At 41.3% G+C, this 22,923-nt stretch overlaps 3 protein-coding genes across 7 annotated transcripts; 1 reads left to right on the forward strand and 2 right to left on the reverse strand.

Annotated features, from left to right (window-relative positions):
* The first annotated feature begins 816 nt into the window (after nt 1–816).
* On the forward strand, nt 817–4,995 carry LOC116252505 (protein RADIALIS-like 4). Of its 2 annotated transcripts, none has more exons than XM_031626816.2 (3): nt 817–1,219; nt 3,315–4,585; nt 4,746–4,995. In XM_031626816.2, exons 2-3 carry the CDS (start codon nt 4,299–4,301, stop codon nt 4,777–4,779), a joined length of 321 nt encoding a protein of 106 aa, XP_031482676.1. In that variant the 5' UTR covers nt 817–1,219; nt 3,315–4,298; the 3' UTR covers nt 4,780–4,995. The 2 variants fall into 2 exon arrangements, with proteins under 2 accessions (XP_031482676.1, XP_031482675.1); XM_031626815.2 differs by lacking the exon at nt 817–1,219 and adding an exon at nt 1,283–2,158.
* A 94-nt stretch (nt 4,996–5,089) lies between these two features.
* On the reverse strand, nt 5,090–7,330 carry LOC116252364 (cellulose synthase A catalytic subunit 6 [UDP-forming]-like). 4 transcript variants are annotated; one of them, XM_031626569.2, is made up of 3 exons: nt 6,040–6,365; nt 5,636–5,831; nt 5,090–5,240 (listed from the first exon to the last, which is right to left on the reverse strand). In XM_031626569.2, the coding sequence occupies exons 1-3, from the start codon at nt 6,040–6,042 to the stop codon at nt 5,149–5,151; spliced, it is 291 nt and encodes a 96-aa protein (XP_031482429.1). In that variant the 5' UTR covers nt 6,043–6,365; the 3' UTR covers nt 5,090–5,148. The 4 variants fall into 4 exon arrangements, 1 of the variants encoding a protein (XP_031482429.1); XR_004172149.1 differs by lacking the exons at nt 5,090–5,240; nt 6,040–6,365 and adding exons at nt 5,255–5,530; nt 6,849–7,330; XR_004172151.1 differs by lacking the exons at nt 5,090–5,240; nt 6,040–6,365 and adding exons at nt 6,372–6,407; nt 6,849–7,330 and having other exon boundaries at nt 5,255–5,831.
* A 12,973-nt stretch (nt 7,331–20,303) lies between these two features.
* LOC116253357 (uncharacterized) lies at nt 20,304–21,851 on the reverse strand. The gene is made up of 2 exons (XM_031628134.2): nt 21,450–21,851; nt 20,304–21,078 (listed from the first exon to the last, which is right to left on the reverse strand). The coding sequence occupies exons 1-2, from the start codon at nt 21,797–21,799 to the stop codon at nt 20,997–20,999; spliced, it is 432 nt and encodes a 143-aa protein (XP_031483994.1). The 5' UTR covers nt 21,800–21,851; the 3' UTR covers nt 20,304–20,996.
* Between the last annotated feature and the right edge of the window lie 1,072 nt (nt 21,852–22,923).

The following is a 22,923-nucleotide window of genomic DNA, read 5'->3' on the forward strand; positions in this document are numbered from 1 at the left end:
CTTTCTTCGTGGCGATCCTTTTGAGATACTTTGCTGGACCAGATTTCGCCCGGAGATGCCCTTTTTGATGCTTCAAAGGCTGCTGGACCGAGAGCTATTGGGGAAGAAGCCGAGACCCGTTCTTGATGATTTTTGAGTTATTTTCGCCGCCGGTTTCTTTCCAAATTTCTTGGTTCGAACCAAGGGAGTAAAGGCCGATTAGGCCTTGTAAGAGAGGGTCTAAGGGGGCTTTTCCGCCGGTCTTTGTTATACTCTCCGTATGTCGTATTTTTCGAAAGTTAATGTGTATGTGTTAGCATAACAAAATCACTCTGTGTTCCTCTTTTGGGTGATAATTGTCAAATGTGTTCTTGTTTTTCAAGTGCCCATGGCTTTCTTCAAGCGAAGAAAGATTGATTAAAGGTGCACCATGTTCATTTTTTAATATACCGTGTATTGTGCTTCTGAATCTCTGAACACAATAGGGCTGCAAATGTGGCCTCATGTATCATTTATAATTTGTTGCTGAAAATACTTGAAGCCACCAGACACCAATTGTGCTTAAGCCTCCTGGTTAACCATCTAACAACAATTGGGATCTCCCTCTCTGTTTCCTTCTCTCGCACACAAATACATAGACACCCTTGTGTGCAAACATGTTCATCCATGCACTGACCCACGTTCAAAGGGACATCATCCATCACTTTTATATGTATAACAAGCTTCCACATGAATGAGAAGATTAGGACCCGCCATGCGGAAAAGAACCTATTTTTCTGTTCCTCAAAAATCTGGGGTTCTTTTGCTTTGCTTTTTGTCCTCTTTTTCTGTTTTAATGGATTATTTTCCTGTTAGTCATGCTTATTTGATATATGCTAGTAGGGTTATTGTAAGGAATTCATAAGCGAGAGTAACAAGATTGCATCTTTGCAACATCCTCATAGTTGTCAACAGATTGGATTTCATGCACGTGAGGGCTCTGATCATTGAATTCTGGTTTTTTGAGAGACTTCCATGGGAGCTTGGATCGGCTGCTTTATGGCAGACCTGATGGACCTCCAATCAACTGGAGTACAAGGGTGAAGGTTACCCTTTATGCTGCTCAAGGGCTTGCAATTTTTATGTTGCTGAACTTTCTTGTTCTCTATCAGGTTGCAGATGGTTGGAGTTCAAAATCCTTGCTGCGTCTGATGATGATTGCGCCAAACCTTTATGAAGACGAGAATCGTCAGCAGAAAAGGTATGTCTAGAATGAAACCTTTGACCATACACAATGTTATTAGCTTATTTATTTCGATTTCTTCCTACTTATTTGATAATCACTCAATAACTACTAAAAATAATATAGAGAAATTGGATTCTCCTGTTGCAATCCTCGTGAAAATTTGAAAGATCCCTGTTCTCCATTATTAACAACACTAAGAAGGACACGCACATCATCGTAAGCGTCGAGAACTCCTCTTAATCCCTACTTTCCTCTTAATCCCTACTTTCATAAGACCCCAGTCAATTCTATCATATGCCTTAATATATCAATTTAAATAGAACACCGCCATTTTTTTTTCTTAAAGGGAACGGGGAAGTCATGTCCAGTCGTTGTTGTAAGTAGCTGTAAAAAACCTGGTTGTGCCTTCAAAACCGAGCCTTAGTCGTTGTTGGATGACACTCTCCAAAAACATGGTTTTGTGAAAACCAAGTTCTGCTACCATTTGTACCTCTAACTCCCTTCTGCTTAACCAACCTTGTGGCAATAGTAATAAGGGTCACAGACATTGCAACAGCACATTTTAATGTCATTCATGGAGCGATAGGGAGGAATAAAGGGTATGAAAAGATCCCATAGGTGGGCATCCTAGCCCTCGATTCTTCTATATGCTTCATTTCGTATCCGCTCTAGACCCAAATGACATGACATATGGAGAAGTTGAAGAATGCCCAATCTCCGAAGAACTTGGGCCTTATTTCCTGCAACTGCAAAAGTTCTTCTGGTCGTGCCCTCTCCCGAGGTGAGTCTTTTCCAACTACACTGAGAGTAAGGGGGCCTTTACTTCTAATCCCCGAAAAGGGCTTTAGTGCAGTACGCATATGGACAGTTGTCTGAGGCATTCAAAGGGACCCATGGTGAGACATGATGGGCATAAGCCATGCATCTTTCTTCTTCAGTATCAAATGCCATTCGGTAAGCATTTTATTTGCTTGTGTGGCTTTTTCTCATCTCGAAACATCATTGGAAAATTGGGTAGTCTACATTTACTGTAATTCAGAAGCAACCAACCTGATCATATGATTTACTTTTCTCTTTTTGGCCCAAGATTCCTTGTAGAGCCTTCTGTTTCGTCATTGATATGTCTGTGCGAGAAGATTGGATCATCAAGCCCCTCCTCCCTTTCTCTCTGCAACTTGACGGACCATATATTCCCAAGATCTAGTGCTTTATGCCAAGGACGTTAAAATTTCAGGAGATATTTGTTAAAAGGGCACCGTTAAATGCCTCAAAGCCTAAAGGACATACTCTCTCTCTCTCTCTAATCAAGCAAAAGTATGAGCTTTCAACCCTGACTTGCATCAATTGAAGAAGAGAAACCTAAAAAAGGAAATCTACCATGTAAAGGCGGACGCAGTGAAAGGATTACAAACGTTTAAATAAATACGAGGTAGTTTGTCATGACTGCGAATCATTCATCAAATTTCTTCAGTTCACAAAGGAGATCCAAAAGTTGCGTTTAGAATCTGATAGAACTCATGGGATGCAGATTCAAGTAGAGTTGGGCATCGCCCAAGGCCAAAAGCCAAAACCATATTTGGGCCACTCACATCTCCGCTAACCTTCCTCGGAAGTAGTTTTTTTCTTTCTTAAAATTCAGTAATATAAACTTTGATTAGATTTACCCCTTCGCATGAGTGGGGAGCCACAAGATTTTAGAACATATGCCAATAGCAGATACATCTACCTCTGTAGGTGGTTAGATTTGATATCTTGAAGTTGAACATGACAATAATTCATTTCCTAGAGCGCCATCTCCTTTGGCATAATCTAGTGCGGTCTGACTAATATCAGCTTGTCGTATCAAAAGAAAAGAAAAGATTCTTGGAAATCAGAGAATTTGGCGGCATGAATCATGTCCAAGTCTTTTGTTCCTTAGCACAAAACCCAACGTTCTTCTTCTCTCTTAGCCAGAAGAAAGGTGTTTACATTGCCTCCGGCAGACAAGAAGGGCTACCCATCTTGAATGTTGCGAACTCTCTTCATGCCCTTCACTTTGATCGAGTTATTAACTAACCATCTTATTGTTCATGTGATGGAGCCTTTGCTTATTGATCTTTGAATTTGACAGGTTGAAATATGACTTGATGGTCAGATATCATGGTGGTTTTAAATCTTCAGAAGGCTGGACCCCTGTACTTGGCGATACTTCCTATACAAGATTCCTGCATCCTTTTGTCCCTACAACTTGCTCCCATCACATCTGATTCAAAGTTGATTTGTACTTATGATTCAGGTTGCCAACTTAAAAATGCAAGTATCTAGATTTCAAAAACTGATGCAGACCTGACTGGACTGGGACGGAATCAGATTTTAACGGGAAGAATTCATACGAAATGATCCTGATAGAACGTGTTTGTAGACTTAGACCTGAAGAGAATAACTATTCTTAGGAAAATAAAGAAAATGATGATTGACAGAAAATGGACCTTCACATGCTGCAAAATATCACCGAAACGAGCAGGGGAATTTTATTTCTTCTTTTTCAAGACAATGACAAGCCAAGCGAGATCTGAGCTGCAGATATCAACTACTGAGGTCTAACTTCTAAGAGTTTGTATTTGCTTTCTTGAAAGGGTACTCGGAGAATTTGTTGATCCTATTGAAGAAACGGCCTTGATTAGTCCACATTACCTCAGCAAATGCAATAAGAAAGTGCAATGCATTTAGACACTTTGGCTTGATGATATTCTTGTAACTAAATTGGATGCAAAAGCAAGTTTCTTTAGGGGATACCCATTTCAGTGCCCAAGTTGGAGAAGCTTACTTTGCATCTTACCCATTTTACTGCCCAAGTGAAGAGACTTAATTTGCGTCTGATTTGGTCAAGAAATATAAGAAAGCCTTTTGAGATATACAAATGATATTCAAACACCCACCATCAAAGAGATTCTGATTCTTCCAATTCATTTATTTTTTATGTGCTTTGCAATTCCGTAGACCTCCTTATAAATAGCCTCAACCTGCAAAGCTTTGTCAAACATAACCACCATTCCTCCTATAGGTTCTTCCTGAGCTTGTTTGTGGGTTTCCTGACCACCTTCTAGATAAATTGATGGCTTCCAGTTCTCTGAGTTCATCCTCATGGACACAAAAGCAGAACAAATCTTTCGAGAGGGCACTTGCGGTGTTAGATAAAGATACACCGGACCGGTGGAAGAATGTGGCAGCCATGGTTGGAGGGAAGACACCCGAGGAGGTGAAGCGTCATTACGACCTACTAATGGATGATTTAAGGCGTATTGAATCGGGTCAGTGGCCAGGCCCAAGCTACAGGTCCTCCTCTGCTACCAACAGCAGTAGCAGGTCGAGGAACTCTGGCTCAACAGATGATGATCACAGGTAACAGATCATATTGCTTAACATCATGGATTTAGGTAGCTCAATGAGTTTTCTATCATTACTTCGTTCTATTTGACGACAAGATGGAGAAATAACTCGGGGTTTCTTGGATTCTTGATATTTATAATTTTAATTTTGTCCGTTTCTTTTTGTGCCACAGGCTTCTTATGCATCTGAAATTGCAGCGACAATGAAAAGCTGAAAAATGAGAAAAGGTAGTATATGATTAAACGCGTGGCTGGATTAGTAGCTGGCAGTGACTTCATCCCTCCATCTCTTTGGTTTAGCTGTTATGCAAAAGTTCTGCTTTATATGGTCCATGTATGTACAGAAACAGTGTTCTCTCCCATAAAAAGAAATTGTATCTTAATTAGTGTTTAATCTGGTTGAAGTTAAGTTTAGATGCTGAATGTAACTAGGGGGCCGTTTGATGGCCTGGAAATATATTTCTGGAAATATAGAAAATGAAAAAATGGAATGGAAAAAATCTTTTCGATTCAAATTTTGGTGTGTGTGATGACTCAGAAATATATTTTCAATTTTATATTTCTGAGTTTGATGGTTCAGAAATATATTTCCAGATATGTAAAACCAAATTCATTCTCCAAATCATCAACATCATCTTCCTCCTCATCCCCTTCAACTCTAGGGCTGCCTGAAAAGGGCACGTTCATCAAATCTCAATAATTATTCAGCAAACAAGGGAGAAAACAACATTGTTTTTAAATAATCCAGAATTGTTACAAGGACAGAAGGCTATTTCTTCTGGTTATGCAAGTAAACTTTCTAAACAATCTTCCGCAATTGGCCACTATTCTTACTTTTCTCAGGCAAACTGAAACACACAGGGCCTTGTATCATCCTACACGGCTACACCTCTGCATTTCCAGCAGCAAAGGGAACTGAATTTTGTCATTAACTTTGCTTACTGGACTTGCGCATTTTCTTCGAGGATCAGAATAACATATAAATCAGTGGAACTTATTTCAAGAAGGCAACATATCAGCTGGACATATAAGCTGAAGAAAAGGCGAACTAATGGAAACTTACCCTTATGACGTTTGTATCTAGTCCTGCACTGCAGGCACGCCTGAGTGCCCTCTCTCCTTTCATACTCATAGCAAGTCCTACAGACGGGGAAGGCACATTCATTACAGGCCACAAAAGGCTCTCCATCCACTGTTTTCTCAATCCCATCACCACAAATCTGACATATTTGCCCACTCAATTCTTTCCCTTCATTATGCTGCAAAATGAACAGAAAAACACAATCCAGGTCATCGAAGGTGAAAAATAATAAGAAGAAAAGATTAGCTGCAGAAACATGTCCCCACGATCCAAATGAGAACCCAATATATTACTACGAGTTGGCAAGTACAGTGTGAGGCAGACAAATCGACTATTAAACCCACTGAATAAGTAATCAGATGGGAAAATTCTCAACAATGGTTCACCATATATTATTGACAGATAATGATTACGGATGAAGACAAAAACATCCATCCACACCACAGAGAAAGTGTTGAAGAAGATGACAGAGGCATCTCCCAAGCGAAGAACAGGGACCTCCATGGCTGGATGTCGGACTTAGATCCTCGGGGGAAGCCCTGGCAGGACCACTCCTGCCATCGTGACAGGGGACCCTCTGTTGCCAAACCACACAACCACAGAGAGAGGGAGAAAAAACAGAACAAAATGAGAGAGAATTTGTTAATGGGAGAGATTAGAACGTCCTGAGTTCCATGAGCAAATATGGTATAAGAGAGCATGTAATGAAAAATGTTACCAAGCAAAATCATCAAGAGCGTCCCAATCTGCATTCCTGAGAAATTAACAACGCAGAGAAGGAAAAGAGGTCAAATGAAAACGCGCCCAAAACCAACATATCCATAATTTGAAAGGGTTGTTTTCTTGTTTGGATAGAGGGTTGTGGAAGAAATGAAGGTTAGAAAGAGAGAGGAAAGAGAGAAGGGGGCCCTGGGTTTTGCTTAAAAACAAAACTCTCGGCCTCCATGGCTTAGGGTTTGACAAAAATTCAGAACCCTCGGCTGCAATGGCCGATGGTTACAAAGAGAGAGAGAGAGATAGAGTTGAGAGTGAAAGATGTTGACAGTCGCCGGAAGATCTTCTCATCGGTCTACTTGCCATCGTCGCCATCGACATTGGCTGCTTTCTTCTTCATAATCGAACAACAAAAGCCCACCACGGAATCCAGAAAAAGGAAAAAGCCCTAAATCTTCACCAATCATGTTCGAACACTAACCGTTCGACGAAAGCGCTGCAGATCTGCTCACAGTAGACGGAATCCCTGTTTCCCCACACGGAAGCCGCTGCACAAACGAGAGAGGAAGAGACGGAAGACTTGTTCTTCAGCAAGGGCGAGAGAGACGAGGAGGGGAGCAGGAGAGTGAGAGGGACACGACGATGGGAGAAGGCGAGTGAGAGGGTGAGAGAGACGACGATGGGAGAAGGCGAGTGAGAGGGTGAGAGAGACGACGAGGGGAGCAGGAGAGTGAGAGGGCGAGGGAGACGACGAGGGGAGCAGGAGAGTGAGAGGGCGAGGGAGACGACGAGGGGAACAGGAGAGTGAGAGGAGGAGCTAGACGACGAAGGAAGGAGGAGAGTGAGAGGGCGAGAGAGACGACGAAGGGAGGCAGGAGGAAGGCGACTCTGCGGGCCTGCGGCAGGAGAAAGGTGAGGAGGAGCGGGAGGCAGGAGGAAGACGCGCGAGCCCTAGTGACGACCTCAGGCTTTGTAATGGCATGTTTAGTGCTTCCGGTATGATTTATATTAATGAAAAAAAAAATTGGTGTCAAAAAATTGGATCGTAACAAAAGGTCGACAAAAGGTCTACTCATTTTCTTGATAATTGTTGTCTCTATATGTTTTTTATATGTTTTTCAAGCGGCAAAATGAGATTCTCCATCTTAAACTTTGCGTTAACCTGAACTGAAAACTATAGCTCCCCATTTGACTTACACTTGTCTCCTAAAACTTTTTTTTATAAATAAGATGAAGATCTTATAAGTGAATACAAGATGTGAGAAAGAAAAAATAGAAATAAGGTTAAAGAAAGAAGAACTTGATATTTAAATAGGATTTTCACGTCTTTTCTTGTCATGGGAACAATCTATACCGGTGAAAAGAACAACCAGTATAAATCTGCACCGGTGATCACTATCGCCGCTACAAGAGCCAATACCGGTGAGAGTTGAGTCACCGATATAGATATATAACGGTGACTAATTTCGCTGATACTGCGATGTCACCGCTATATCGCTACAAGGGTGGTTTATGTCACCGGTATACCTACATAAAACCACAGATAAAGAAAGGCGGTGCCTAGCCACTGTTGTTTGAGGCACAAGGACGCCTCAAGTGCGCCTCTCTCTCTCCGTTTTGCATTCACGCTTGAATCTTTTTTCTATTTTTTTATCATATAGTTATATTTTCGTCAGCATAATCTTGTTTTTGTTTACTTTGGTTTTTAGTCCATTTAGCTAATGTTGGATGAAATGGGTTCAATCTAGCAGCAGCATCATATTTTGGTTGGCACCCAAAACTAGTGAACTTTAAGATCACCTCTTCGGCAAACCTGAAAAGCAACGTCTGAGAGCCAGATGAAGAAAGTTGTACAAACATGAAATGATTTCAGGTAGAACTAACACAAAACCTTCCAATGAAAATTGCACATAAAAGCTACGCATGAACCATCCGATTTCAGACAAAGTAGAGCAAACCCAGTTACCATGCTCTCCAGCATCTAGTATTCTCCCATGCGCAAACCTATAAATACACCTCAGACCCATAAATACACCTTTAAATAAACAGACCTAACGCATTAACGGTGCACAAAACCTTCCAAGGAAAAATTGTATATAAAAGCCACACAAAAAAAAAACATCCGATTTCAGAAATGGACTTCAGGTTTTCATTTTATGTTATGTAAACTACAATACATACAACAAGGAGTCAAGATATCTGACAATTCTTTCACAAAAACATTTTCCCATTGTAAGTCCAATCACACATGATAAATAACCACTCATTGCTAATTAATTGCGGCACCTACCCAAATATTGAGTGTTACAACAAGTTTCAGGTCATGCATTCGAAATGCCCCAACTAATTTCCAAACGCTAATGTTATTTTTTTTCTGCCCATACTTGAGAAAATTTGTATTGTGACCTGGAATCAGCACTAGCACTTGAAGGGTGTTAACACTCAGCAACAGTCATACGCAAAGACAGAAGTTTGATGGAAGTCATCAAGGTCATGCTGCTGAGTGTTAACACCATTACGGGTCAGATACCAATTTAAATTTCCTTAACAGGGGCAGAAAATGACATTCAGGTTTTCAAAAGTAGTTGGGACATTTCTGAAGGCGTGACCTGAAACTAGAAACTCATAGGAGACTCATGTGTTTGGCAAGCCCTTTTTTCTTTTGTATACTTTTGAACGACCATCTTTGATTTGATCCAGATTCAATCGCTTGACTAATATCACTACAATCTGTTTCGTCCTGAAACATCTAATGTGTTCAAAATTCTCTAGCAGTTTCGAAACTGTCCAAGAACAATTGTGGCTTGGCTGCCACTAAAGGAACCCATGCTTCCAGGCACATATAATTTATTTCTGCAAATTCAGCCTGCCAGATACTCTAAGACTTGTCCTTTCTGCTTGAACTTAGATAGTTCAATATTCTAATCTAAGAAAGTTTAATGGCCAAATCAAACAAATAAAGCATCAATAGACCGTTGCAACCTTGTAGAGGGACAAACTACTTATACCATCTAATGAGTTGTCCTTCCAAATTAAAATTTCCTGGCAGTATGGGTACTGCTCAGCCCAAAAGATACAGATGAGTAAAATCCCTTCTTGGGCATCTTAATGTCGGGAGTATCAATGGGGTGACTGACGTAGGCTTGCTGGCTACCCATTTATTGAGCTTGTGAATAAGGTGCTTGAGAAAGATGAGGACAAGGACCATGTCCGTTGTATGCTTGTGGATTTCTAGATGCCAAGCACCCATCACAGGCTTCAAGTATTTTCAGCAGTAGAATATAAATGATATTGTGTTTGGTGATTCAGAAGCACCATACACAGTTTATTAAAAAATGGACATGGTGCAACTTTAATCAATCTTTCTTTGCTTGAAGAAAGACATGGGAACTTCAAAAACAAGAACGCATTTTCAATTATCATCCAAAAGAGGAACATGGGATGATCTTGTTATGCCAACAGCTTCTTTATGGAACCCATGAATCGAACCTGAGATGCACAAAAAGAATTAAGAAATAGGAAGAAAAATGCAAAAAATTGCACGATATACGCAAGACTGCCACATCCATCGGCACACAAATGAACATAAATTTTTTTAAGATTAAGAATTGCAAATTCTGAGAAATTCAAAAATAGCAGAACAAGCAGGCCTGCATGTTTTAAATAAACTTCAACATCTGAGAACAATATATTAGCTTTATAATAGATGATTGATTTCCTGTCACTGATAATTTTTCAGAACAGGCCATGTTTGAGAAACTATCATGTGTCAATAGCTCATTGGCTTTTTGGAGATGCAGAAATAGATTGCATTATTTACCAAATCACTAGCATGCGCCATTCTGAAATTTCTACCTATCTTAAGAAACACCTTCACTACTATATCAGTCTCTTGGGGATCCGATCCAATTTTATAACCAATGCCTCAAAAACACCTTGTCCTCAAGGTGTAAAGAAAAATTGGTTGCTGTCTGAGAAGAGCCTGAGAGCCTGTTGGGCCAGGAGATGCAGTCCAGGCCTCCAAAGTGCATTGACTTCTTAATTAACCTGGTGGATTTCTTTATAAGCTGCTGGAGCAACTCCATCGCCCCCAACAGAACTAGAACATCTCTGCTTCCATCAAGTTGATTGCAGGTCCTTCTGCCCATCAGATCTGGGCCTGTTGCTGGGGTTTTCGCATGGGCTGTTCCAAGACATCTGCCAAAGCATGAACCCTGGTCTCCTTGATAATGTCTTGTGTCTCCAGATTTAGATCATGCAATTGCTTCCCCCTCCCCATTTCCTCGCAAGCAACCCTGCGCTGCTCCATTGAATGACTTCAATAGTTCTCTGTTGAGTCTCTTTGGTCATGGTGAGTGGCGATTGGAACCTGTGTTTGTTTTACAGATCTTCTCAAACAATGTGAGGGTAGCCCATCATAGTGCGGCCCACTGGAATGAATATGTAATATGGAAAAATCTTTTCCCCTCCCTACAATTTCCACAGCCGCTTCCATTCCTCCAATACTAATTGTGTAGTTACTGGCACTGAGAACAATGTCTTTGTTAAAAGTGAGAACAACGTCTTCGATAAAAGGTAGTTCCACTGGGGCGACACCTGCCAGAATATAACATCGATAGTTCTTGAATTTTCTGGCAATTTCAATCAACGTTAGTCTAACCTTGAAATTAACTTCCAAGTCCTCGTTAGATGCTTAGATGCATGGATCATCAACAAGGTGTGCCTCAGGTTAAGAAAGGTGCTCATCATGATGGCTGAGCAATCTCTTCACTTTTCTCTTTGGAAGACTACATGACAATTCATCATTTCTTTCAAGCTACCATGACAGCTGCAAAGATCTTCAGGTGCAACCTTCCCTAAAAGCATAAAGCTTGGGGTATATTGATGCAACACTACTAGCAGGGATGTGACTCTCGGTCTTTTTTCTCTACCCACAAGCAAAAATGATAGCCAATTGTAGCATCTTTAGAGAGTTCAGTCTGCCCCATTGGAACGACTTTGTCTCCCATGGTTCTAGCTACGGTAAGATGGACTCTAACAAGCTCTTGATTACCCATCTTCTCCAAACTTGCTGCTCCATTCCTGCCATCAATGACGTTGAGTCCCCTAGTTTTTGAGGAAGTACTAACTCGGCAATGACGTTGAGTCCCCTAGTTTTTGAGGAAGTACTAACTCGGCAATCCTGTGTACTGCCGTAGTCGCAAGCCATGTAACTGCAGCTCTCTGTATGCCTTCAACGAGAATAGTGCACCGATCCACTTTGCTTGTTCTTGCTCATCTAATAGTCGACCCACTACCCTTTTTTTGAACTCATTTGTAGACACTCTGAATGGAAAGGCAATCACAATTTCACCTCCTTCCAAGAATGATAAGATTAGAAAGAATAATCTTTGATTAACCTCGAAATCTGCCCTAACTCCTCTTTATATAGACTAGAGGAGAGAGAGAAGTTACAAGAGAAACATCTAAAGGAAAAGTTATTACAAAAGTACCCTCTTAAACCTAAAACTGAATATAAACACATCTTAACACTCCCCCTCAAGTTGGAGCGTATATGTCAAATAGGCTCAACTTGGAACAGCAGCTTTGGAATGGTCCCCTTGCAAGAGCCTTAGTAAAGATATCAGCCGTTTGCCCTGTAGTTGAAATGTGTGAGGTACTTACAAACCCCTTTTGAATCATGTCTCTAGTATAGTGACAATCTACTTCAACATGCTTGGTTCTTTCATGAAAAGCCGGATTATTAGCAATAAACAGTGCAGCTTTGTTATCACATAACAGTTGCATAGGAAGAGGCACTTCGACAGTAAGATCCAACATCAGGGATCTAACCCACATAACTTCAGCAGTACCCTGAGCCATAGCTCTATACTCAGATTCTGCACTTGATCTGGCAACCACAGTTTGCTTCTTACTCTTCCATGTAACCAAGTTGGATCCAATAAACACACAAAATCCAGTAGTGGATTTTCTGTCTGAGGGGCATCCTGCATAGTCGGCATCAACATACACAGATATAGTGAGTGAGGTACCATTCTGAAAGAAGAGTCCCGTTCCTGGTGAATTCTTTAGATACCTAAGAATCATCATAGCAGCATCCCAATGAACTTTCTTGGGCTTATCCATAAATTGACTCACTCTGCTAACAGCATAGGCAATGTCAGGTCGAGTAACAGTGATGTATAGGAGCTTCCCAACAATCCCTCTATACTGTCTTGCATCAACATCTTCAGTATCATCATCATACAAGCGGGTATTGATATCCATAGGCGTGGATGCAGGCCGACACCCCAGCATCCCTGTCTCTTGCAAAACATCAGTAACGTATTTCCTCTGGCACATGATAAGGCCCTTTTGATTTCTGGCAAACTCAATACCAAGGAAATAACGTAGTTCACCAAGGTCCTTGGTGACAAAGTGTTGTCCAAGGACATCCTTGATGTTAGAAATCCCCTGATCATCATCCCCTGTAACAATGATATCATCAACATAAACAAGAACTATCACCGTACCTGTAGAAGTCTTCTTGACAAAGAGGGAATGGTCGGCCGAAGAACGTCTGAAGCCCTCATTCTCAATATTCTCTGACAATTTTTGAAACCAAGCTCGAGGACTCTGTTTCAGACCATAAATCGCCTTTCGCAATCTGCACACTTTCTGACACTCCCCCTCAGCAACAAACCCTGGTGGTTGCTGCATATACACTTCTTCATGTAAGTCACCATAGAGAAAGGCATTTTTGACATCAAGCTGTGAGAGGGACCAATTCTTGCTGACAGCCACAGCAAGGAGAATCCGTAAGGAAGCATGTCGTGCCACAGGAGAGAAGGTATCATAATAATCAACCCCATAAGTTTGGGTATAGCCTTTTGCAACCAGACGACTGTCAATACTGCCATCTGTTCGGTATTTGATAGTAAAGACCCATCTGCAACCAACAATGGCTGCATCAACTGAAGGAGTAACAAGGGTCCAGGTGCCTCTAGACTGAAGAGCATCCATCTCTTCTTGCATAGCCGCTGCCCATTTGGGATCAGAGAGAGCATCCATGGGATTCTGTGGAAGAGCAATAGCCGACAGCCCCTTGACAAACTGTCGGTACATAGGGGTGAGTCTATCCATGGATAAATGACCAGAGATAGGATGCAAAGTGCAACTGCGTTTGCCTTTCCTTTGAGCAATGGGCACATCAAGTTCATTAGGAGCAGGAACATGCTCGTGACATACTCCTATGTCATCATTACATAAAACATTGTCAGTTGAGTTTGTGTCATGAATTACCTTGGGCGTGCTGGGTGAAGGCACAGGTGCACATTGAACAGGCGCAGCAGGCTTAGTACGACGATGGTAGACAGCCCCAAAACGTGGATCAACTGGGTTTGGACAACTCATGAGAGGTAGAGGAAATTGGACTTCATCATTTAATGCAGGCGCCCTTAATTGAGTTCCATTTGGGGAGAAGAAAGAGGTTGATTCAAAAAATGTAACATCAGCACTCACATAATACCGACGAGTAGAAGGATCATAACATCGATATCCCTTTTGAGTGCGGGAATAACCAACAAAGATCGTTTTGATGGCCCGAGGAGACAATTTATCTCGCCCAGGACCAAGCAACTGAACAAAGGCAACACATCCAAAAACACGAGGTGGAACAGAAAACAAGTCTCTGTCAGGAAAGAGGACAGAGATAGGAATAAGGTCTCCCAACACAGATGACGGCATACGATTAATAAGATAGCATGCTGTGAGAACAGCATCGCCCCAGTAAGAATGGGGAACATGGCTATGTATGATAATGGTTCTGGCAACATCAAGAATATGACGGTGTTTCCGTTCAGCAACCCCATTTTGTTGGGAGGTATAGGCACAAGAAGTTTGGTGGATGATACCCTTATCCCTGAAAAATTGTTCCAAAGAGGAAGCACAGAACTCAAGAGCATTGTCAGAGCGCACAATTTTGACACAAGTATCAAACTGAGTCAGAATTTCATTGATAAAATTTTTGATTACATGACCCACTTCAGATTTATGCTTCATAAGAAAAACCCAACTAACACGACTATAGTCATCGACAGCAACAAGATAATATCGATGACCTTGAAGAGCAGGTGTACGACTCGGACCCCAAACATCAAAATGAAGTAACTCAAACACAGAATGGCTACTTCGACTGGGCCGCGGAGGAAAGGATGACCTATGGTGTTTGCCCAACTGACAAGACTCGCATTGAAAAGAAGACTTGGGAGACAGCTGAGGAAGAACATGCAGCAGTTTCTGAAACGGTAGATGTCCAAAACGTAAATGCCAAGTATAAGCCGAGGATGAGGACGACCCTGCAGAGGTAGATCCAGCAAAGGGAAAGGGATGCACTAGCCTGTAAAGACCTCCCTGTTCACGGCCACTGCCAATCACCCTGCCCGTCAGTATATCCTGAAACACAAGAGAAGAGGAGTCAAATATCGCACGACAGTTTAAATCTCTGGTAATCTGACTGATAGATAGTAGGCTATGTGGGAATTCTGGTGCATGAAGAACATGTTGCAATGGTAATGATGAAGTAAGTTGGACCTCTCCAAGTCCAACAACGGGAGAATATTTGCCATCTGCTAGAATAACCGAGCGACCAGGTGGAGTAGGGACATAAGAAGTAAACTGTGCCTTGTCTCCACAGAGATGTGTCGATGCACCCGAATCAATGAGCCAATCTGTAGTGTCAGAATACATACCAGATGAAGATGCACTGGCAGCAGTAGTGATAGTAGAGGTGGTCGGATCAGGAGCTTGTTGAGGTCTATCTCCAATCAAGTGTCTCAACTGAGAGATAATATCATCTGCACGTAACTCACTGGAGGAAACAGGATGTTGAGTCTTAGGCTGCTCTGAAGAATCAGTAAAAACAGTCTGATTGGCAACAGCTGGACGACCATGTTTCTGCCAACACTTATCCACAGTGTGACCAATGCGATGACAAAACTGACATACTGGGCGCGAAGGGGTATTGCCACGGCCACGGTATCCTCGTCCTCTGGCAAAGAGGGACCCACCTCTGCCACGAGTAGCAAGCATAGCAGAAGTGGTATCAAGAACAGTCGATGAAGGGATTGGAATTCTGCTTAGCCTACTATAAGCTTCATCAATAGGAGGAATCGAGGGACTAGTGAGCATCTGATTCTTTGCTGATTCATAAACAGAGTCTAATCCAGACAGAAATACTCCGACCATAAGCATATCTCTGTATGCCTTCTGTTGCTCACACTTACATGCAGGAAAGTAGCTGTTTAGTCTCTCAAACATGGACTTGAGACTAGAATAATAAGTATGTAGAGGGCGACCATCTTGGCGCATCTGATGAATATCATGATGAAGCTGCATAATTCTGGTTTCATTCCTTGCTTGTGAATAGGTGGCTGCAAGGGAATCCCACATATCCTTTGCACTTTCCTTATGCAGGACTTCATTGGCAATGTCTTGAGTAAGAGTACCAACAATCCATACCATAACCAACGAATTATCTTTAAACCAAGTAGTATATTTTCCTACCTTCTGTACGGGCTCGGGCTCCAATATAAGATGTTCCTTCTCATGAGCGATCAAGGTTCTTTTTACTTGCATGGCCCACATCTCGTAATTACCCCCATCCATTTTGGTGATAAAGCTGGAAAATGGGGAACTCTTCATCTCTCCCGACGACACAAAGGAAGAGGTATTAGCGCCGCTGCTAATTTCAGACATCGCTCAACACAATGGAGGAAACCGAGCCACGGAATAGGAAGTGCAGGCAAAAAGAAGACAATCACATATCGAAAGACAACATGCTGATCATGAAGCAGTTAACACGGGCAGCAATCCATAAGTCTGATCGGCTGGAAGAGGCAACAACAGAACTGAACGAAGACAGATTACCAGAGGCGACAGCGAAGACGCTGAGAGGAAAATCAGCGTGCAGAGCAGCGGCGGAGTAGAGGAGGCGATGCAGCGAAGACGCTGAGAAGAAAATCAGCGTGCAGGGCAGCGGCGGAGCAGAGGAGAATGGTGGAGACAGCAGGGGCGATGCAGCGTGCAGCAGCAGCGGAGAAGCAACAGTGACAGACGGCGGCGGCGGGCGGAGGTGACAGCCACGGCGGGCAGCGGCGAAGATGACTGCAACAGCGGACGGAGGCGTCGGGCGGAGAAGACAGCAACGGGCGGAGGCGTCGGGTGGAGAAGACAGGACAGCGACTGGCAGAGGAGTCGGGTGGAGAGGTCAGCGACGGGCGGAGATGGGTGGACACGAGCGGGTGGAGGAAGCGCAGCGATGGGCGCGGTCAGGCGGCGGGCGGCGCCGCTCAATCGGCGCGCCAAGGAGGAGGAGACGGCTGCTGCTCTGATACCATGATAAGATTAGAAAGAATAATCTTTGATTAACCTCGAAATCTGCCCTAACTCCTCTTTATATAGACTAGAGGAGAGAGAGAAGTTACAAGAGAAACATCTAAAGGAAAAGTTATTACAAAAGTACCCTCTTAAACCTAAAACTGAATATAAACACATCTTAACAAAGAAAAAAGACTCGGCCAGCAACTCTAACCATTAACTTGCCATTCCATAGGACTCCTACTCACTAGGCCGCCTGCAGCCTTGCACCACCTTAACATCGGCACATATACATCAATTCCATAAACACGCTGGTTAGTTGGTCGGAGACAAGTGACCTTTCTAAACCCCATAGTGTCAACATCCTCCATTGGCTTCTCGACAATTAAGACTGCTGCTTCACTTGTATAGTGGTATGGTAGGGTTTGGCAAAACTTGGGCCCAGCAACGTCCGGGGAATTGCAATCGACTTCCAACAATCCCTGAAACTACACCAAACCACCAATTGCCATTGTCTAGCCTTCGAAACACTTCAGCCAACTACATCGGCAAGGACTCTTCTCCAGGCCAAACTGGTCAGACAATGACTCCCTCTGGGCGGCACAACCTCTGACTTTTCTTCCTTAGCATGGTTAGGACTCCAAGATTCAGGACTAGGCACACCATACAGCTCAGTCCCAATTTGTAGTAGAAAATAGCCATGATGAATTCCATCTTATGGCATAAGCGGCCCGTGGAGGATCGACTGGCCTTTTGGTATGCTATTAGCCACCGCCAACAAGGGTCACCCCTTCAAACCCAATAACACATGCACGCTCAGCCCTAATCCCAATTAGGGTCCTCCCTCGCCAAAGGGCCAGACTCTCAATGTTCGTGGTGGTTTTAGGAATAAAAACACACCAAGAAAATGAAGAAACAATCCTACATTCACTAGCTAAGTTGAACCCTATGCTTATTAACTGACAGACCTAAAATCTCTCTCTCTCTCTCTCTCTCTCTCTCTAACACACACACACACACACACACAAAAAAAAAAAAAAATCAACAAAGCAAGCAATAGTACAAAGTTTACAAACATTTCCACTAATGCCTACAAGGTTAATGAGAAAGATTCCGCTTGAATACTACACAATGTTGCAGATTCTACCTAAGAGGCAATAGAAGTAATTTTCGTATACTTTCGCCATGCCCTGGCAAGGGCAACAAAAATTTGGTGTGGTTTTTATATTAAATCTCTTTAAAATGATATTTGAAAAAAAAAACAATGACAACAATACACCAAATTTTAAATTTATAACCAAAGAAAAACAAGTGCCAAGTCCATATCGAATATGGGGGAACAAACATATACTAACAAACATAGACTAAGATGGACTCAAATATGCACAATTCTCTGGATGCCAAACATATATTAAGATAGACCAAAAATGCAAGATTGTCTGGTTGCATCTTTCCTGTGATCACCAACTTGGAAACAAATAAGACTTGGAAAAAAATAAAATAACTCTAAGATAGACTAATAAGCGCCTTAATTAGCCCCTAAAGATATACATCAAATGGAAAATAGTGGTCTAATGCATAAGTTGTCTAATGCATACACTAGCAATCACAAATTGAGGTAAAAGACAAACTAATTGATTACTAGAAACTTGTCCGGTTGCTGCAAGCAATCTAATTTCTGCACATATATGTAATTTTCTCATAAATGTATAGCAAAAATTCAATGTTTTCAATATAAATTTGCAATCACTTTGCAACCACTGAGTCAAATCAGATTCCTTACAAAAAAATAAGCTAAACCCAAGAGATAAAAGGTCTTGGGAAGCAAAACAAATCAATTACCAAAGGTCACCCAAAAATCCACAATTTTGGAATAGAATTTTACAACAACAACAACTCTATCTCTGCAGGTTAGGAGATTTCTGGTGTGTGGTTTTCAAGCTCTCAAACGTACAGGCAAAAATTTGGTTTTCTACAAAATTATGACAAGCCAATGAACAAAAAACACAAACAAACAATTGTTTACCTATCTTTATGCAAGTCATTGTCTAGCTAACAGAACGATAGGAAATTCATTACACTCGATATGAATGGAATATGTTTGAGGGGTAGCAGTTTTGGCAACAAGAAAACGACATCTTTCAAAAACAAAGAGGGGTTGAGAGTTCCTCATAGGTCCAATAAGCTAGGAAACATAACAAAAGATGTCAAGTTTTTATTTTGAAACAGCTCATAAATCATTGATTTAAATCATAAGCTTGAGTGCTCGTTGTGCAAATGATATGCACTTCATTTACCCTCAATATTGTACAAGCATTAGGATTCGTTTCGCATCAATGTTGTTGAATATCTAGAAATGAAAATCTTTAAATTTCCAAAATATGAACATAAAGGAATCATCCTCAACATCTTAGAAAGTCAAAAAGAGGAATGGCTATTGACTCAAGACTCGCACATCCACAAAAGACTGTCACATTCAATTCGTAGTGAGTTCAGCCTTCATGCCATTCATATCTTGACAGGCACCTTTTCTTGCTTTTTTTTTCCTTTTTTTTTTTTTGCAATCGGCTTTTTGCCGTTTCTTTTTTTTTTTCATTTTTGCATTTGATTTTTTTTATTTAGGCCGACCTTCACCTTTGAGGGAATCTCTCACCACCCCAAAGGCTACTACGGAGCTCCACCACTTTAGTGGTTATGTGTAGCTTTTTCATGTATCCAACTCGTTTCACCTTGCGGGTTTTCAACATGTCAAAAGTTCATAGGTCTTCATCTTCGCGGCATAGACATAAATCACCTTTATGCCTACCCGGTACTCTCGATTACTGACCCAGAGGAACAACCACATGAGCTCCGAGCCCATCTCTCAACTCTCATTTTGCTACCTGCCAAGATTTTAAAAGGCATTATGGCTTCTCTCCTAGGATATTTTCCCGATAAATCTTTGCAGAGGCTTGATCACTTAAGTCAATAGCCTTTCATAGTCTTGACTTTCTCAGCTTCATAGAATTTTTCTTCACTGCTCATATCTAGGATCTTTTCAAATTTCCTCTTCTAATGATTCACAACAAAAACTTGAATTTTTTTCCTTCTACTCGAGGAGGTATTAAGAATAACATGAAGGTATATCATTATGTGAGAAAACTTTTTAAAAATGCTTTTAGGTAAAACTAAAATTTTTCATTTGTCAAAAAGTTCTTGACATCAAATGGTACATCACCTACAAGTAAAAACTCTCGTCTGCCAAAAGACACGAGCGTTTATGAAACCAGCTGGATTTGTTGGGTAGAAGAATGAACTACATCAGCTCTCCTACAAAAGTAGGGACTACACAAAAATGTTGGTTTGAGGGTGAAGAGTTCTCATAAGTGTCAGGTCCTCAATTAATTGGAAGTTTCAAACAATTGGGTAAAGCACATTCTCTCCCTAAACAAACGACTAGGTTTAGATTGCACAAAAGCTTGGCCCATCGACAACTTGTGGCTTCCATAATTTCACCAACAGTTGGTGAACACCATACTTATGAACCAACAAAAAAGTTGTCTCCACAATCAGCAAATCAAAGCCCAAACCAGAGCTCTGATACCATAAAAATGTGTAAACCTACAATGAAACTCAATCAAAGGCACTAATGCCAAGTCACCAAGAAAGTAAAGAATGAAAAACATAATTGAATCACAACAAAAGTCATGGAAAAAGCTTCCTTACAATGGCAAACACAAGATCTACATATACACACATATGAAGGATCTAGCATAAGAGCAGTCTGCAACCTTATCCTTGTCGAGCATTGAAATGGTCTTCTCAGTAGCAGAAATCCACAAACAGGAAGCTATTAGAAAAACACCAGTTACGACTCGGACCATATTGAAGTGAAGACTGTAACCGAAACTACTGTCTCGGAAGAGGAGCATGTAAACAAATCCTGTCAGTCAGACCCCCCCCCCCCCCTCATTTACATCACACAAAACAATGCAACACCACTTCTAATACAGAGACAAACTTCCAGCTACAGTTGCAGTATCAGAGTTTGAAGACCGTGAGGAGAACGTAAAACAGAACTTGAAACAAGAGAACGTATCAAGTGTGCAGCCAAGCTCCTAACCGCACCTTCAATGTGAAAATTTCTCATAAAATTACTCAATTTCCAAGCTCCTAACCGCACCTTCAATGTGAAAATTTCTCATAAAATTACTCAATTTCACCATAAAACAACCTGCGTTGGAGATTTAGGAATCGTCCTTATAACAGTGCTTCAAGTATGGCAAAACATGGCTTATCCCCTCATGTCCGAAACACTGCCAAAACATGTTCTGCTGCCAAATTCTCTTAAAACAAAACCCTGTGGTGTTTCATTCCTGGAACGGAGTGTAAGCCCGTAAACGATCGTCAGAAAAGGAAAACACCATTGTCGGGTCAGAAAAAAAATAAAAGCTCTTAAAAAACACGACCATGCAAAACAAAAAAAAACAAAGGAAATCAGGGAATCTCAACCTCGCGAAACAAAAAAACCGGATGCCTATGGATTAAAGTCATCAGCAACTAGAGGCAGGAAAAGAAGACCCTCAACTTGGAAGATGAAAGCGAGGAAAATGTCGCTCAAATCTATCCAATTCCAACCTGAACAAGGTAAGAAAGGAGAAACAGGACAAGGAAATGGCAGGACAAAACACAATGAATCTACTTCATCGCAGGAGAGAGAGAGAGAGAGAGAGAGAGGGAGAGGGACCTGCAATCGGTGGAAATCTCAGAGCTTTCCGTGATGAAGAAGACGATGAGAGGAACAAAAGCTTTGCAGAACACGGAAAGCCTCAGCGCCTTGTTAACCAGTCCCTTTTGAAGCAGGCTTGGGGACGAGCTTTGAAGACCTACACGGCAGCCGAAGTTGTCCGGTCGCCCACGAAGCTGCAGGACTGGAGGAGGGAGCTGCGATGAAGGAAGCAGCAAGGAGGAGGGCGGCGGCTGCGGCAGAAGCCGATGCTCACCATTCCAGCCGTAACGGGCATTTTCTTCGTCCAGGAAAGGAAAGTTGATCTGAAATTTCCGGAAATATGTGTGCGGAAATCGCCCAACGGACATTTTCTTCACCTCACGCTTAATGGGCAGGCAAAAAGAATTTCGATTTGCCCCAACGAACATTTTATTGTGGGCAGGGATTGTTTTTTTTCAAAGCGAATTTTATTTGATCGTTACAGGCTCCACATCAAAATAGTAAATAACTATTCAATTTAAATAATTTTAAAATGTTTTTTTAAATGTAAGAAATGGCATAAAACAGCGGCAAAAGAAACTTCTTTTTAATGTGAGTTTAAATTTTCATATTACATTCAATGCGTTAAGCTTATATTTTCCTTTCTTGCTAGCTGTCATGTGCGCTGAGAGGAGAAGGAAAGGGGCAAAGAAAAATCGAGGTTGTAATGCGGATGGCCATGAAAAACCATTATGCTCGCTGATGAGAGGATCGGTATTAAAAAGCAGGAAAATATGATTCTTGATTTTAAACATTGCATTGAGAACTGAAAAACCTTAGCCGATGAATCGAATTAAACAAAAATAAGTTAAGCAAAGTTCACAAGTATAATCAAATTTAAAAAAGAAATGTTTAAATCAAAATCAAGCCAGAAACGAGCCCTCAACAACCTAAACCTTGTTGAGGTTTTGAAGGAGAGTCTGGTGCCACTATATTGTTACCTGCTAGTGATATAGGTCACGTTATAAACATACATAGAATTAAGTTAATGTTGGATGAAATCGGTGAATGGAGGATTTATTGAACGCTATTTGTTGAATGAATCATGGAATTTAGAAAATGTTGGATAAAATCATAAAAGTGAGTGAATTTATTGAACTTGTAACCACTAGATCAAATAGGTGCTCCCATGTGTTGTTTAAATTAAAACAAGTAATGCCTTTTCTTTCATGTGCAACACATATAAGATATTAAATGTTTCATAATCTTTGATATAAAATTTTTAATAACATCTCATTAAATTTTATGTCGGTACAACAAATGACAGAGCAATGTCATCGTTCATTTCTGATTTTGGCGTGAGAAAAAAAAATGCATTTTGCTGTTTTTTTCTAAAAAAAAAATAGACATGATCTTATTGGATATTATGTACCGCCCTAAAACCTACGCTTAGCTATGCCTCCCTTCACTCACTTTGTTTCGCTTTGTTGCACCAAACAACATTATATACTAC

This window comes from Nymphaea colorata, chromosome 4 (genome assembly GCF_008831285.2).
Source record: "Nymphaea colorata isolate Beijing-Zhang1983 chromosome 4, ASM883128v2, whole genome shotgun sequence".
NCBI lineage: Eukaryota > Viridiplantae > Streptophyta > Magnoliopsida > Nymphaeales > Nymphaeaceae > Nymphaea > Nymphaea colorata.

Excerpts from the sequence above, each read along its gene's own strand:
- LOC116252505 (XM_031626816.2), top strand. The coding sequence starts at position 4,299 with ATGGCTTCCAGTTCTCTGAGTTCATCCTCATGGACACAAAAGCAGAAC. Across the intron at positions 4,586-4,745 it reads TCAACAGATGATGATCACAG|GCTTCTTATGCATCTGAAAT; the intron begins GTAACAGATCAT and ends TTTGTGCCACAG.
- LOC116252364 (XM_031626569.2), bottom strand. Across the intron at positions 5,241-5,635 it reads TAGATACAAACGTCATAAGG|GCAGCCCTAGAGTTGAAGGG; the intron begins GTAAGTTTCCAT and ends TGCCCTTTTCAG.
- LOC116253357 (XM_031628134.2), bottom strand. The coding sequence starts at position 21,799 with ATGTCCGTTGGGCGATTTCCGCACACATATTTCCGGAAATTTCAGATC. Across the intron at positions 21,079-21,449 it reads GAGATTTCCACCGATTGCAG|GAATGAAACACCACAGGGTT; the intron begins GTCCCTCTCCCT and ends ACTCCGTTCCAG.